At 48.0% G+C, this 12,792-nt stretch overlaps 1 protein-coding gene across 1 annotated transcript in view; it reads left to right on the forward strand.

Moving 5' to 3' along the window:
- Positions 1 to 82: 82 nt before the first annotated feature.
- LOC107109410 (keratin, type I cytoskeletal 18-like) overlaps positions 83 to 12,792 on the forward strand; it is a 19,901-nt gene continuing 7,191 nt past the window's right edge. The window contains exons 1-3 of the mRNA XM_015410022.1: positions 83 to 478; positions 10,874 to 10,956; positions 12,325 to 12,481. Coding sequence (XP_015265508.1) covers positions 83 to 478; positions 10,874 to 10,956; positions 12,325 to 12,481 — 636 coding nt within the window. The remainder of the gene's footprint in view (positions 479 to 10,873; positions 10,957 to 12,324; positions 12,482 to 12,792) is intronic.

Below are 12,792 nucleotides of genomic sequence, written 5' to 3' on the forward strand. Positions count from 1 at the left end.
TACCTGGCCATGCAAATGAGGATGCCGGGGGGCTATAAGAAGGCCGCGGGGGTGGGGGGCCCCCAGCGGGCCGGGGAGCGCCATGGCCTCGTCCTTCGCTCGGCCGCGCAGCGGTTCCCTGTCCGCGGGCACCTTGCGCCTCCTCCCGGGCTCCTCCGGCGGCTCGCTGCGCGGCAGCTCCGGCGGCTCGGACTCCTGGTTCTCCCTGTCCCGCCTCCACGCGGCGCTGCCTGCGGCGCGAGCCAGCCTCGGCCAGGGCGGCGGGGACCCGGTCTTGCTGGGCCCGGGCCGGCAGCAGGAGGCGCTGCAGAGCTTGAACGAGCGCCTGGCGGGCTACTTGCAGCGCGTGCGGGGGTTGGAGGCGGCCAACCGGGCCCTGGAGGAGGAGATCGCCGCCACCCGGGCGCGCAGGGCCGGGGCGGTCGGCCACAAGGACTGGGAGGCCTGCGAGCGGCCCCTGGCCGAACTGCGCAAGCAGGTGAGCGGCTCCGATCGCCCCTGGGGACGGTAGAGGCACGGTTGGGGCATAGGAGGTGTAAACTTTGGGGGTGCTGAGGGGCTCAAGCACACACACACCCCAATCTGTGCCAGGCAATATTGACAGACTCAAGTAAAATGGATGGCAGCCAATGCTCCCCCTAAGGCGTGGAGTCTTGTGAGCAAAAATGCTACTTGGTGAGCTCCTGGCATTCAAGCTGTGAACTAGAGATTTGGCTCCTGCATCAATCAGTCTGCTCTGGAGCCATCCTTCCTGGGGTAAGGCAAAAATGTGTGAGCCGGGAGGGAGCCTCAAAAACGGTGAGCTAGCTCACACTCACTCAGCTTAGAGGGAACACCGATATTGGCAGCTGAAGCCCAAGACTGCCCACCTTTCCTGTTGTATCCTATCACAATTTCCAGGATTCTGTGGGGCTTTGTTCCTCTCTGCTAGTATGTATTTGTGTGTTTATTAAGAATTTATAATTAAAAAAGGAGTAACCGTTTATATAAACAATTTACAAATGTTTACTCTGCTCCTGCAGAGGGCAGGGGACTGGACTTGCAAGATCCCTTCCAACTCCAGCATTCTATGAGTCTATGATATATGTTGCAGAAGAATTAGGAGACTCTGAAGGAAGATCTATGATTTTGAAAATGAGACTTCCAGAAGGCAAGATTTACACACTAGCAACAATATATTCTCCAAACAATGCAGGAGAAAAAAATTATGAAAATGTTTTCCAGTTTGTTTTAGATTTTCAAGAAAGAGAGATAATGTTCATCGGAGACATGAATGGGGCAATGGATAAAAAATGGGTGTGTGTGGGGGGGGAACCAAAGTAGGCAAACTTCCCAAAAATGTGTTTATATGGAAATGTTACAGTTGGAAGATGCTTGGAGGATCAAAAATCCAAATACTAGCAACTATACCTTTTTTCTGACAGACACCATACATATTCAAGGATTGATATGTGCTGGATATTTAAAAAAACCCCTTAGTTATTAATCTAGAGAGTGCAAAGTAAAGGTAAAGGTTTCCCTTGCTCGAAAGCCAGTCGAATCCGACTCTAGGGTTGCGGTGCTCATCTCCGTTTCAAAGCCGAAGAGCCAGCGCTGTCCGAAGACGTTTCTGTGGTCATGTGGCCGGCATGACTAAACACCAAGGCACACGGAACGCTGTTAGAGAGTGCAAAGACACAACCAAAAATCTTTGCAGATCTCTTAGTAGTAACTTGGCAACAAAGTCCCAAGGCATGAGCAAAATGGAAAAGTTTGCCATAGGAGAGGATGATAGTACATACATTCAAAACTTTTACGAAACTGACTTGGATGCTGCCAGACTACAGCTTCATCGTGATATGTTTTTGAATATTGCAAGGGAGCAGAAGGTTAAACTTTTAGCTTTGTGATGTGATGGATCTATTCAGTGGAGAACAAGGAAGAAGTCCGCATCAGCTTCTACCAGAATTAGCTAAAATGATCAGAATAGGTCTTACCGTACCTGCTTCCTCCTGCCCCTCAGAATGGTCATTCTCGTGCCTTCCTAGAATAAAGACCTTTCTGCAGTCAAGCATGAGACTGGCAAGGCTGAATCACATGGCTCTTCTTCATGGACAGAATCAGATCTCTCAAGAAACTGATCTTAATGTTATAGCTAATGAATTCATTTAAATAACATCAATTAGAACAAACACATTCAGAGTCATTTAAGTACAGGGTTTTAAAATTGTTATATCTTAACAAGTGGGTTGTACTTAGATGAGGCTATTTGTGTAGGTTTGCCACTAATCATACCAACACATGCCAACCATTGGGGAGGGGAGGTGAAGGGAAATTGGGAAGGATAGGTGGGATATGGCATGAGAGAATGCTTGCGGGAGCAGGAGAAGGGGTAATAGGGGATTCAGAGAATATTTGATTTGATTGTAATTTTTAAAAAATGTAAAAAATAAACCAATTTGCATTGTTAATTAAAAGTTGTATTTCAGCTGTCTGAAGATCATTTATTGAAGCCAAATGTGTTTTGCAAGTTGAAGGTAAAGAGCAGATATTAACCATGCACAAAACTGTAGTCATTTCCCATAAACTTAATTATGTGATTGTTATTAATAATTTGTTTCTGGAGTTTCTAAGCAGTGTGCTAAGATGGCAAGGTATATAAAATCCTAGGTGGCATTATGTGATTGTTATTAATAATTTGTTTCTGGAGTTTCTAAGCAGTGTGCTAAGATGGCAAGGTATATAAAATCCTAGGTGGCATAACTGTTTTCTTTGGGGTCATAGCTATGAGCACTGTTCTGAATTGCCTCAAAATGGACTTGTGCTCACTTGTAGGATATGAGTTTGAAGTCAGAAGAAGATTGCTGCTACTCTGAACTCTGTACATTGCTCAGAAATCGAGTGCACAGCAACTGCTTTGTATTCTGCCCTGGCTCAGAGACTTCAGCCATGCATGTAGGCGGAAACAAGACTCCTGTAAATGAACATCCAGGAAAACTTTAAAAATGTTCCTCTGCAGGCTTTTCTGTGTTGCCTTTCTTAGGTCCCGGTCACACGTGGCAGAAAACACAGAGGGGAAGCAAGCCTATTTGCGCCGCAGTAATTTGACCGCCACTGCATAATCAGACACAGTGGCAGGGGGAAGGGGGGTGTTTCTTTTCGTCCTTTGCCATGTGTTTCCGGCACGCTTCATTGAGGGATCAGTGACTCAGTCAGAGCGTGCTGGAGCAATCACATGGGAAACTCCGTCTGTGGCCCATCACAACCCATTTGATACTGCACTTTCTCAGGTATTTTTTAACTCCGTGTCTTCGGCAGAGTGAGACAGGTTGCCGATGGGTGCGGGACGCTTCCCAGATGTTTCCGTGTGATCGTTCCCTTAAAATCCGCCCGGCAGTCATGCCTCTTGCGCGGCTACTTCTGCGTGTGAGCGGGACTCAGGTGTCAAATTTGTGACTATCAGTTTGTCCTATGAACATGGTATGTTATCTTTACAGATCTTTTCTAAAAAATTACCCCTGTAAATAATAATCTGTACAGGGCTTTCAGATCTCAAAGGATTGCTGTAGCCACTCGTTCCTGTCCCCAGTGCTGCTAATAAAGAGGAAGAGATTTACTTCCTTGGATTCTGATCTCACCTGGTTGGGTTGCCTGACCAACTTTTTATTTCCTAGGATTTCTGCTTGTATATAATGTTGCTGCATTCATGAATTCTTTTCCCACTGTTGTCTTTCAATGTGCTCTACTAGATAGATGGGTTCTGATGGCAGCAATTGTAAATGTGATAGGGAGAAGTTCCACCAGCCCCGTAGCTAGGGAATTTTTGGAGAGGGGGCCCACCAGCTAATTAAATGAAAGGACAATGCAGGTGGTAAGTTAGAGCACTTTGGGGGCAGCCCGGGAGGGAGGAGGCCAGGAGAAACACTAGGGGCCGAACCCCATGGGCCCCATGTTAGCTACAGGCCAGAGTTCCACCCATTACTATGAAGAAGCCACAGTTGCCTTGGTGCAGTGGCTGATAGCTGATGATACACTACACATGAGGTCAAATGTCTTTCTTGCTTCCCCTGTAAAGCAAACAAGCCACCTCTGGCTCCCCCTGAGAACAAACAACCCCTTTCTAAATTCCCTTTCTTCCTGGTTTCTTTGTCTGTCCAAACAATGCGCAAGAAGGATCTAGACACTCCCTAAATGTAGAGCTAACTTCCTTGAAAGATCACGTAATCCTCCTTTCTGCAATGTACCTGCTTCTCCTACAACAAAAAACAACTGTACGTGGTTCATATTCAGACTCATGATGTTAATGGTTTCCCTGTTCTAGCCTGCAGTCTCTCATATCTGAGAAACTGTATGTGGAAATCAAGCCCTTGGCTTTGTGATTCTGTGCTCTTGGCTTTGTGATTCTAGACCCGACCACTGTACTTTCCCCAACAACAGCGTAAGGCCCTGATTTACCAATCTCTTTCCAGTTCTGGGAAATGCTTCAAATTTCGACCAGTTAGAATGGGAGTCCACAATCATCAATGCTTACTATACCTTTATTCCATATTGCATGCTTGTAGTACGAGAGAGAGAGAGAAAGAGAGAGAGAGAGAGAGAGAATAATAATAATAATAATAATGAAAATAAACAATTGCTTTGGCTGCAAAGAGAAAAGTAGTAGTTAAGTTCTCTTCACTAAGAACAAATATTATGATTATCAATTGATTCATGAATGCTGTGGCTACTGGGCATAACTGAGTTGTAAAAGAAAACAAAAATTATAAGCAGAACCTTTCTGAATTGGGCTTACTTCTGAATAAACAAATCGTAAGATCTTATCTATGGGGATAACCATTAAAGGCCAGTGTTTCAATGTGGCTTTAGTTGATCATCGCAAAGAAATAACTGAGGACCACAAATGATTCTTAGTAATGAACCAGTCTTAACACGTATTTGTTCCTTGTAGTAACAGTTTTTTAAAACTTTCCCATAATTATTTCTCTTAAGTAGTAGACTATGGCTTGACGGCATACTGTTCTGTATGGGGACAAGATGACAGCCTGATGTGGTATATGGTGTAGACCATCCTGATCTGGGATGACAGTTGAGATGTCATATGACATGTCACCAGGTACAGGATTGCATCTAGGTTGCATCAGCCTAAGTGATGTCACCATGAGTCAGCACTGGACTCTGATTGGTGCTGTGTTGTATATATTGTGTACGGTCTGTAAGCAGTTATTCACTCTGGTGAATGGATTTGTACGCGGAGCACTTTGCTGGACTACCTGGTGATTTGGAGTCTATAAGTGCAGCAGGACTGTGTGTAAATATCTCTGTAAATAAAACCACTGTGTATAGTCAGCACCAGCCAACCTGGTTTGTGTATTTACTGGCGCTTCCGACACGCTGACATGGCTTTCCATCCAGTTGGTAGTAGGATGGTCATCAGCCCTGTGTGTGTGTGTGTGTGGTAGTGTCCTGCCCCTTTAATAGAGGTTTAATGTGTGGGAAAAGGCAGAGGAAGCTTTACATGGAATGAATCTTTTTGTAGCAGGGACTCCTCTGCATATTAGGGCGACACACTGCTAATGTATCCAATCCTCCGAGAGTTTACAGTAGCCCCTGTAAGAAGAGCTTTGTAAGCTCTTGGAGGATTGGCTACATTAGGGGTGTGTTGCCTAATATGCAAAGGAGTTCCTGCTACAAAAAGAGCCCATAAAAACCTCAGTTCACATTAAAATGTAGAATTTATTCCCCACTCACTCTGTCTTCTGTTTCTTAAGCCTTGCTGCTTCATTTAGGTTGCCAGGTCACAAAACTACAGTGACAGTGGGAAGCACAATGAGCAGAATTTCCCTATCAGGGGCTTCTAGATTCTAACCTTCACAACCCTGACCACTTCCTTCCTGCAAATAGTGCACAGTAGAGGTGTGCACAATTTATTTTTACATTTTCAGTTAGAATTTTTTTCACTTTTCATTACTCATTCTACCCCCTCTCCCCTTGTAGAGCAAGCCAGGCTGTCCCTGCCTATTCAGGGGTTGGTGGGCTGGTGCACGCCAAGAATCCCTCTCCTTCCCTCCCTCTCCCAGCATCTCTGATGATCTTCCTGGTGTACCCAGGTCACTCCTTGGTGCATCCTGGGACTACATTTCCAAAGGTACACCAAGGTGCCAAGAGAGGTGGAAGAAGACTCTTGGCCTGCACTAGATCTCAGCCTGGCTGGGCTAGTGCAGGGCCCCACACTTGCACAGTAAGAGACGCTGCATCTCAGTCCTCTCTTCTGTGGTTTGTAAGCCATGTACCATAAAGATGATGAGATCTGGGTTTTAATAGGTGTTATTAACTTTAGAAAATTAGTTATAACGAAGATAAGAACAAAGCCCCCCCCCCAATTCTATTTGATTATGATACCTGAATGCAGGTCCCTGGTGCACATTTCCTCTTCTCTCTCGGCCTAATATGCACTTCTTCCTTAACTTCTCTCTTCGGCTCCCTGCTTTTTAGGTAACTGTGTCCCAATTTATTCAGCAACTCCCCTCCACAGACTTTTGATCAGCTTTCTGATCACTTCTCCCCCCATTTCCCCCATGGTAAAACCCTTCCTGATTTTAAGCTCTATGATGTTTCTTTACAGCCCCCCTCATTTCCCTGTCTCCTCTGCTTTTTTTAACTAAAACTTTATTCTGCACTAAGGTTGCGGCCTGAAGACCTCTAAAATAGGAACATAGTGCAAAGCCTTTAGAAAATGATGTAATATGTACGCCAGGTCACTACCACTGTCTTATTACAATTTGCCATCTCCATTGCAATGTTTTAATTATGTATTACTGTTGAAAAGGAAGTCGTCTTAATGCCAAGTAAGGAACAGCCCCTTGAAATAAGGAGTAGGTGGCAAGCCTGCTCTCTGTGTGCCCCTTTCTTTAGTTTCCTTGCTCCTTTCTTTACACCATCTCTTTTTAGTCCTCAGCCACTCTTTTGTGATGTTTTTGAAGTTAGCCAAACCAGCAGTGTTCTCAGGGGTCGTTTCGTAGAAAAAGAGCTAGGGGAACTCATTAGCATAACTCATGCCACACCCCCTGACATCACCGGAAGTGTGCAACTGAACCAAACGCGTTTCGGCCCTTCAAAGGGCCTTCCTCAGTGGTCACAATTCCAATTACAAATTTGACATACATTCAAAAAATTTTTTACATAAGATGTTAAATACATATACAGTATAAGGCCAGATGTTGTTTCCTTCTGTATTTGTTTATTATTATTCTATAAATGGGCCTCCAGTCTAGCCAATTAAAGTCCACCAATAATTCTGGTAGCACAAACTTGCGTGAGTTGGGGCCCCCTGGGCCAGGCATGCACGACGGGAGCGCCAACTCAGGAAAGTTTCTGTTCGTCCCGGCCTCTTTTTGTGGCGAGGGAGGGAGTCAAGGCGCTGGCAAGCGACGGGGCAGTTCCCCGAGTCGGCGCTCCCATCGTGCGTGCCTGGCCCAGGGCGCTCCGACTCAGTCCCGGCATCGGCGGTGCCCGTCTGGCCGGTCCTGCGGCGAGTGCCACCACCGGCGCCCCCTTTCCCTGATGCGGACGGAAAGGGCCGTTCGTCTGGAATCCTCCCCCGTCAGCCGTGAGGAAAGCGGGTGGTGGTGGGGCTGACTGTGGTGCAAGATCGTGGGTCTGCTTGGGGCAGTGCGCCATCCAGGAACGCACGTGCTTCTCCAGGCCTGGGAGCCTCCGGCCGACGGGGGAAATTTCCCCGAAACCAGGACCCGCCGCTGCCATACTGATACAGGGCAACCTTTGGGGCTGGTCCTATTGGGCCTGGTCAAGTTGTCACGCTGCTGCTGCTGTTTTTTTGAAGTTGACGGTGGCCCAGCGCAGCTGCCTGCCATCTTCCTCTCTCTCTGAAGAGCTGCAGGCCTGCTTGGCCAAGATTGAGGCCCTCTGCGGCGGCGCGACTCGCTACACAGTGTTATGCCAACTTCTCCAGGAAATTCCTGGAGACCCAGCTCCATCCGACCCCTGATAGATGTCAGATTTGCTATTAGCAGGTATGTACAGGGGTGTTGCAAAATTGCCCATTTCTGGCAAATGTCATGGAATTGTATTTTAGTTCTGCAGCCTGGTGACTCTGTTTATGTGTCTACTAAAAACATTAAGGTGTTGCGCCCCAGCCGCAAATTGGGTTGGAAGTTTATTGGACCGTTTAAAGTGAAACGCCTCATTAAGGAGGTGGCTGTGGATCTGGACCTCCCGAAAAATTTGCGCCATATTCATTGTGTGTTTCATTTCAGCTTATTAAAACGTGCTCTGGTTTTGTTGGATCCCCAAGCATCGAGAATAATTTACCTGGTGGAGTGGTTGGATTTTGGACCCCAGCACCATGAATGGGTGGAAGTAGAGGATATTCGGGCCCCTAAACCGTTGCGAAAGTTTCACTGGGAGTTCCCGGGAAAACCGGGAGGTCTCCTGGCCTAACCGGGAGATTTTTCTTTAGGTGGGCAGAAAGTCAGCTACACTGCCATATTGTTTATGGACTGAGGGGGCACCCGCCTGACCAGCGTACGCCCCATTCCTTTCTCTGCATCGCTTCTCCTGTTATCTGTAACCTTGTACCACTGTCTAGTTGTAGTGTCTTCATATTAATCAACCGTGTGACTGGTTTCATATCCCAGCTCAGCTGCATCGGTTATTCCTTCCCACCCGCAGAAATCAAGCTGGTTGGCCCACAAGTGTGTGTGTGGGGGGGTTAGTTTGAACTCAGTATATCTCAGTAAGCTTTCCCTTTTGACTCATTCCTAACACTGCTTGTGTTCCTGATCAATAATCAGGGCTGGCCCGAGGTTGTCCTGCGCTCTAGGCGAGCGCAGATGCCAACCTCCCGGCAGGGCCTGGAGACGCGAGAAAGAAGGCGGCGGCGGGTGGGCAGGGAGGAGGAAAGCACTGCGCCAGAGAAGGGGCCACTCCCGCCCAGCCGGCCACTGGCTGGCCGCCGCCAGCGGGCAGGAAACGCTGAGAAAGAAAGGCCCCATCGATTTCCCTTGGCCTGGGAGACTCCCGCAGCCTCCCGACGTGGCTGGCTCTTCTTCTTGGGCACCTCCCTGGAGCTCCTCTGTTCGGCCTCACTTCAGGTCTGTTGGGGGGGTCAGCAGTCCGTGGAGAGGGACCTGCTCCCGGCATCAGCTTCTGTTGCCAACCTGCTGCCGACTCTCATACTTCACCTGAGGGGGAGTTTCCTTTCCAAAGCCCTGCAATGGAAAAACGAAACCCTCCAACATGTTGCCTTGGCTAGAACAGAAAAGCAACATGATGTGGACTTTCAAAGGCTTTCAAATAAGTTGTTTCAAGGGCCCTCCGCTGTGCTTTTCTGTTTCCCGAAGGAAATCCGGCGGGCGGCCTGTCCGGGGACTGGGGGGCGCCCTGTGCCACGGGCAGGACTGCAAAAGAGCCGCTTCTCTGTAGGGTTCCCGCCTCCTCTAGGAAGTGCGACGGGGTCTAACATTAATGCTGCATTTTTAAATGCTCTCAAAGCATTTAAGAACATTCGAGATCCTTCTTACCGAGTAAGTAATCACGTTTAACCCGCTACAAGGAAACTGGCCAGGGAAGATTTCCCTCCCGCTCCCTTTATAGATGGAAGCCCCCCTGAAGCGGAGCAGCCGTCGGCCGCCTCCCCCCCCCGCCCACATTCTCTTGCTTGACGCCCCTTTGGCTGCACGGAGGCAGGAGGTTTCAGGGGGGTTGCGCAGCACGGCGGGCTTCGAGGGGCAGGAGGACTTCTCCTGCGCCTCTCTTAGGGGAAGTGCGGCAGTGATGTCAACCAGCACCAAGCTGCCACCACGGTCTCCTGGCGGGCGAGAGTGAGGCGACCCCGCCCCTCAGCTGCCCTCAGGCCCCATGGCGCTCGTGGAGGACTCCGGGAGCGACAATGTGATCTGCCAGAGCCGGGTGAGGGGCTCGGCGGGCACACCCGCAGCAGCGGCAGCAGCCGAGCGCCCCTTTGTATCTTTCGCTCCTGGCGCCCCTGCCTCTCCTCCCACGCCCTAAAGGCCGGCTCGCTGCCGGCCCTGTCAATAGTACTGACAATAAAGTATATGCTTCTTGGAAGACTGTGCTCCACTTGTTTGACTGTTGAACCTGACATTAGAATTTGTAGTCCCCTGACCAGAACTGGAATCCCGGAATTGAACTTTGTTGGTTTTGGAGGTGCCAGTGGACTCAAACTTAGTTCTCACATCTGTTTACTCTTGGTATTTGTATGCTAATTTGCTGCCTTCCACAGATCTTCCACAGATCTTCCACAGATCTGCGGTGGCTCAAGTGGTTAAGACGCTGAACTGCAGGCTGTGGAAGGTCAGTAGTTCAGCAGTTCAAGACCCGGGTGCCGCAAGACAGGGTGAGCTCCTGTCTCTAGTTCCAGCTCCTGCCAACCTAGCAGTTCGAAAGCAAGAAATTGCAAGTAGATAAATAGGTACCACTTTGGTGGGAAGGTAACAGCGTTCCGTGCGCCTTGGTGTTTAGTCATGCCGGCCACATGACCACGGAAACGTCTTCGGACAGCGTTGGCTCTTCGGCTTGGAAACGGAGATGAGCACCGCAACCCTAGAGTCGGATTCGACTGGCTTTCGAGCAAGGGAACCTTTACCTTTTTACAGATCTTAACAACTGCTTTAATCCAATCTCAGCTATACTTATCACCCAGTTACTTATGCATCTTGACTCTAACTATCCCTTCCTGGCAACTAACCCCCCCACCACCTATATGTAAAGCTTGAGGAAATCCATTTCAATATATCTGAAGAAGTGTGCATGCACATGGAAGCTTATACCCAGAATTAAACTTTGTTGGTCTTAAAGGTGCAGTTCTTTCAGTTCATGTTGATTATACATATAAAGATGTCTCTTTCCATGACAGGTCGAAGATCTAAACATGGAGAATGTCAAACTGCTTCTGCAAATAGACAATGCCAGGCTAGCAGCTGATGACTTCAAGCATAAGTAAGTTGATGGGCTCTTTCGACATGAAACCAATTTTCTGTGTGCTGTGTGGCAGCACCCGAGTGAGCTCCGTTGAGAGGAGGCTTTAAGGTCTTTAATTGATGTTTGGTGCCTAGCGGAAGAATCTCTCTGGCGATGAAATAAATTTGGTGTCTTATCCTTGTTTTTATATCTTTGACTCTGGCTTCTGGGCTCCCCGCCAGAGTGATTACACGGCTTTCTATGGAGGGTGCTTTGTTATTTACCTAATCACTATTAGCATGAAACTACAAAAAGAAGAGAAGAGGAGAAGAGATTGGATTTATACCCCGCACTTCACTACCCAAAGGAGTCTCAGAGTGGCTTACAAACTCCTTTCCCTTCCCCTCCCCACAACAGGCACCCTGTGAGGTAGGCGGGGCTGAGAGAGCTTTGGCAGAAATGGCTCTTTTTCAAGGACAGCTGTGCCAGAGCTTGTGACTGACCCAAGGTCACATCAGCAGGTGCAAGTGGAGGAGTGGGGAATCAAACCCGGTTCTCCCAGATTAGAGTCCGCACACTTAACCACTACACCAAACTGGCTCCCACAGAAGAGGGGAAAGGAACTGGAGAAGGGTTTGACGTATCTGTCACCAAAGCAGGCTAAGATTGGGGACTACTTTGAGTCACCGAATGTTGTCCCCCCAAAGTTTCAACTGCAAACCGTTTTGCTTGTTTAAACACGGATGACGAACCTGTGCCGTTTCCCTTTAAGGGAGCCGCATAGTGTAGAAGCCACGATTGAGACAGAAGCAGCAAACGATTCAACTACTGATTTATTGCTACTTACAGCAAAAACGGTTGATTATACTTTTCAACAGCTTTGACTCTTGCACTTCAAGCTAGATAGGTTATTGGCCAGGAGTAGAAAAGACGCTCATAAATCCCCACAGAAAACTCCCCCTCCTCATCAGGGGAGCAAGGAAAGCCATTTTCAGTCTTCGATGTGGGGGAGCAGAACTGAGTTGACCGCCCTCTACCAACTAACTCGGCAGCTGCGTCTGTTTTGTAAACAGATTTGAGAGGTTTTTGAACCAAATGGCAGGTATTTTAAAAAAGGAAATACACAGATATCTGAGTCTTGTTATATATGGCAGGAGCTCATGCATCTTTAGAAAGCTTGGAAGTAACCATTAGAAGGCCAGGCAACTTCTGCATCTTAGAGAAACAGTTAGCTCTGCATGCATGTACTCATTGTATTTCATGTACTGTGTATATATTTTATGATCATGCATGTACACCTGAGTATAGAAAGAAACATGAGGATCGGTCTTGAGCTCTCCTTGCCAGCCACACATTTTAAGCCCCGAATTGTGATCTTTAAACTCCTGCCCTTTTCACTTTTTCCAGGCTGGAAGCTGAGCAAGCTGTGTGTGACAGTGTACAAAAGGATACCCATGGGCTGCGCAAAATGATAGATGACACTAACTTCCTACGTATGAAGCTGGAAGGGGAGCTGGAGTCCCTCAGAGAGGAACTGGCTCACTTACGCAAAAGCCACAAAGAGGTAACTGGCACAATGGGTGCAAGTGACACACTGTGGAGAGCATCAACTCTCGTATACCTCTTGTATATCTAAGTATTATCCAAGTGTGCAAATCTGGTATTTGGTGCTGGCTTTGGAATCTTAAGAGTCTCGAATGCCTTCTTCAGAAAGCATTTGTCTGAATCTGGTGGACTTAGGACTGCAGGGAAATGTGTGGACATGGCCGTTTGAAGACTCAGAAGCCCTCAAGTTGGGGCTAGGGCTGGAAGGACTTTAATTTCTCAAATAGCTTTCTACTCACACCTTGGTTTCTGCTCCACACTATTCTGCTC

This window comes from Gekko japonicus, unplaced genomic scaffold (assembly GCF_001447785.1).
Source record: "Gekko japonicus isolate JY-2015 unplaced genomic scaffold, Gekko_japonicus_V1.1 scaffold219, whole genome shotgun sequence".
Classification (NCBI taxonomy): Eukaryota; Metazoa; Chordata; class Lepidosauria; order Squamata; family Gekkonidae; genus Gekko; species Gekko japonicus.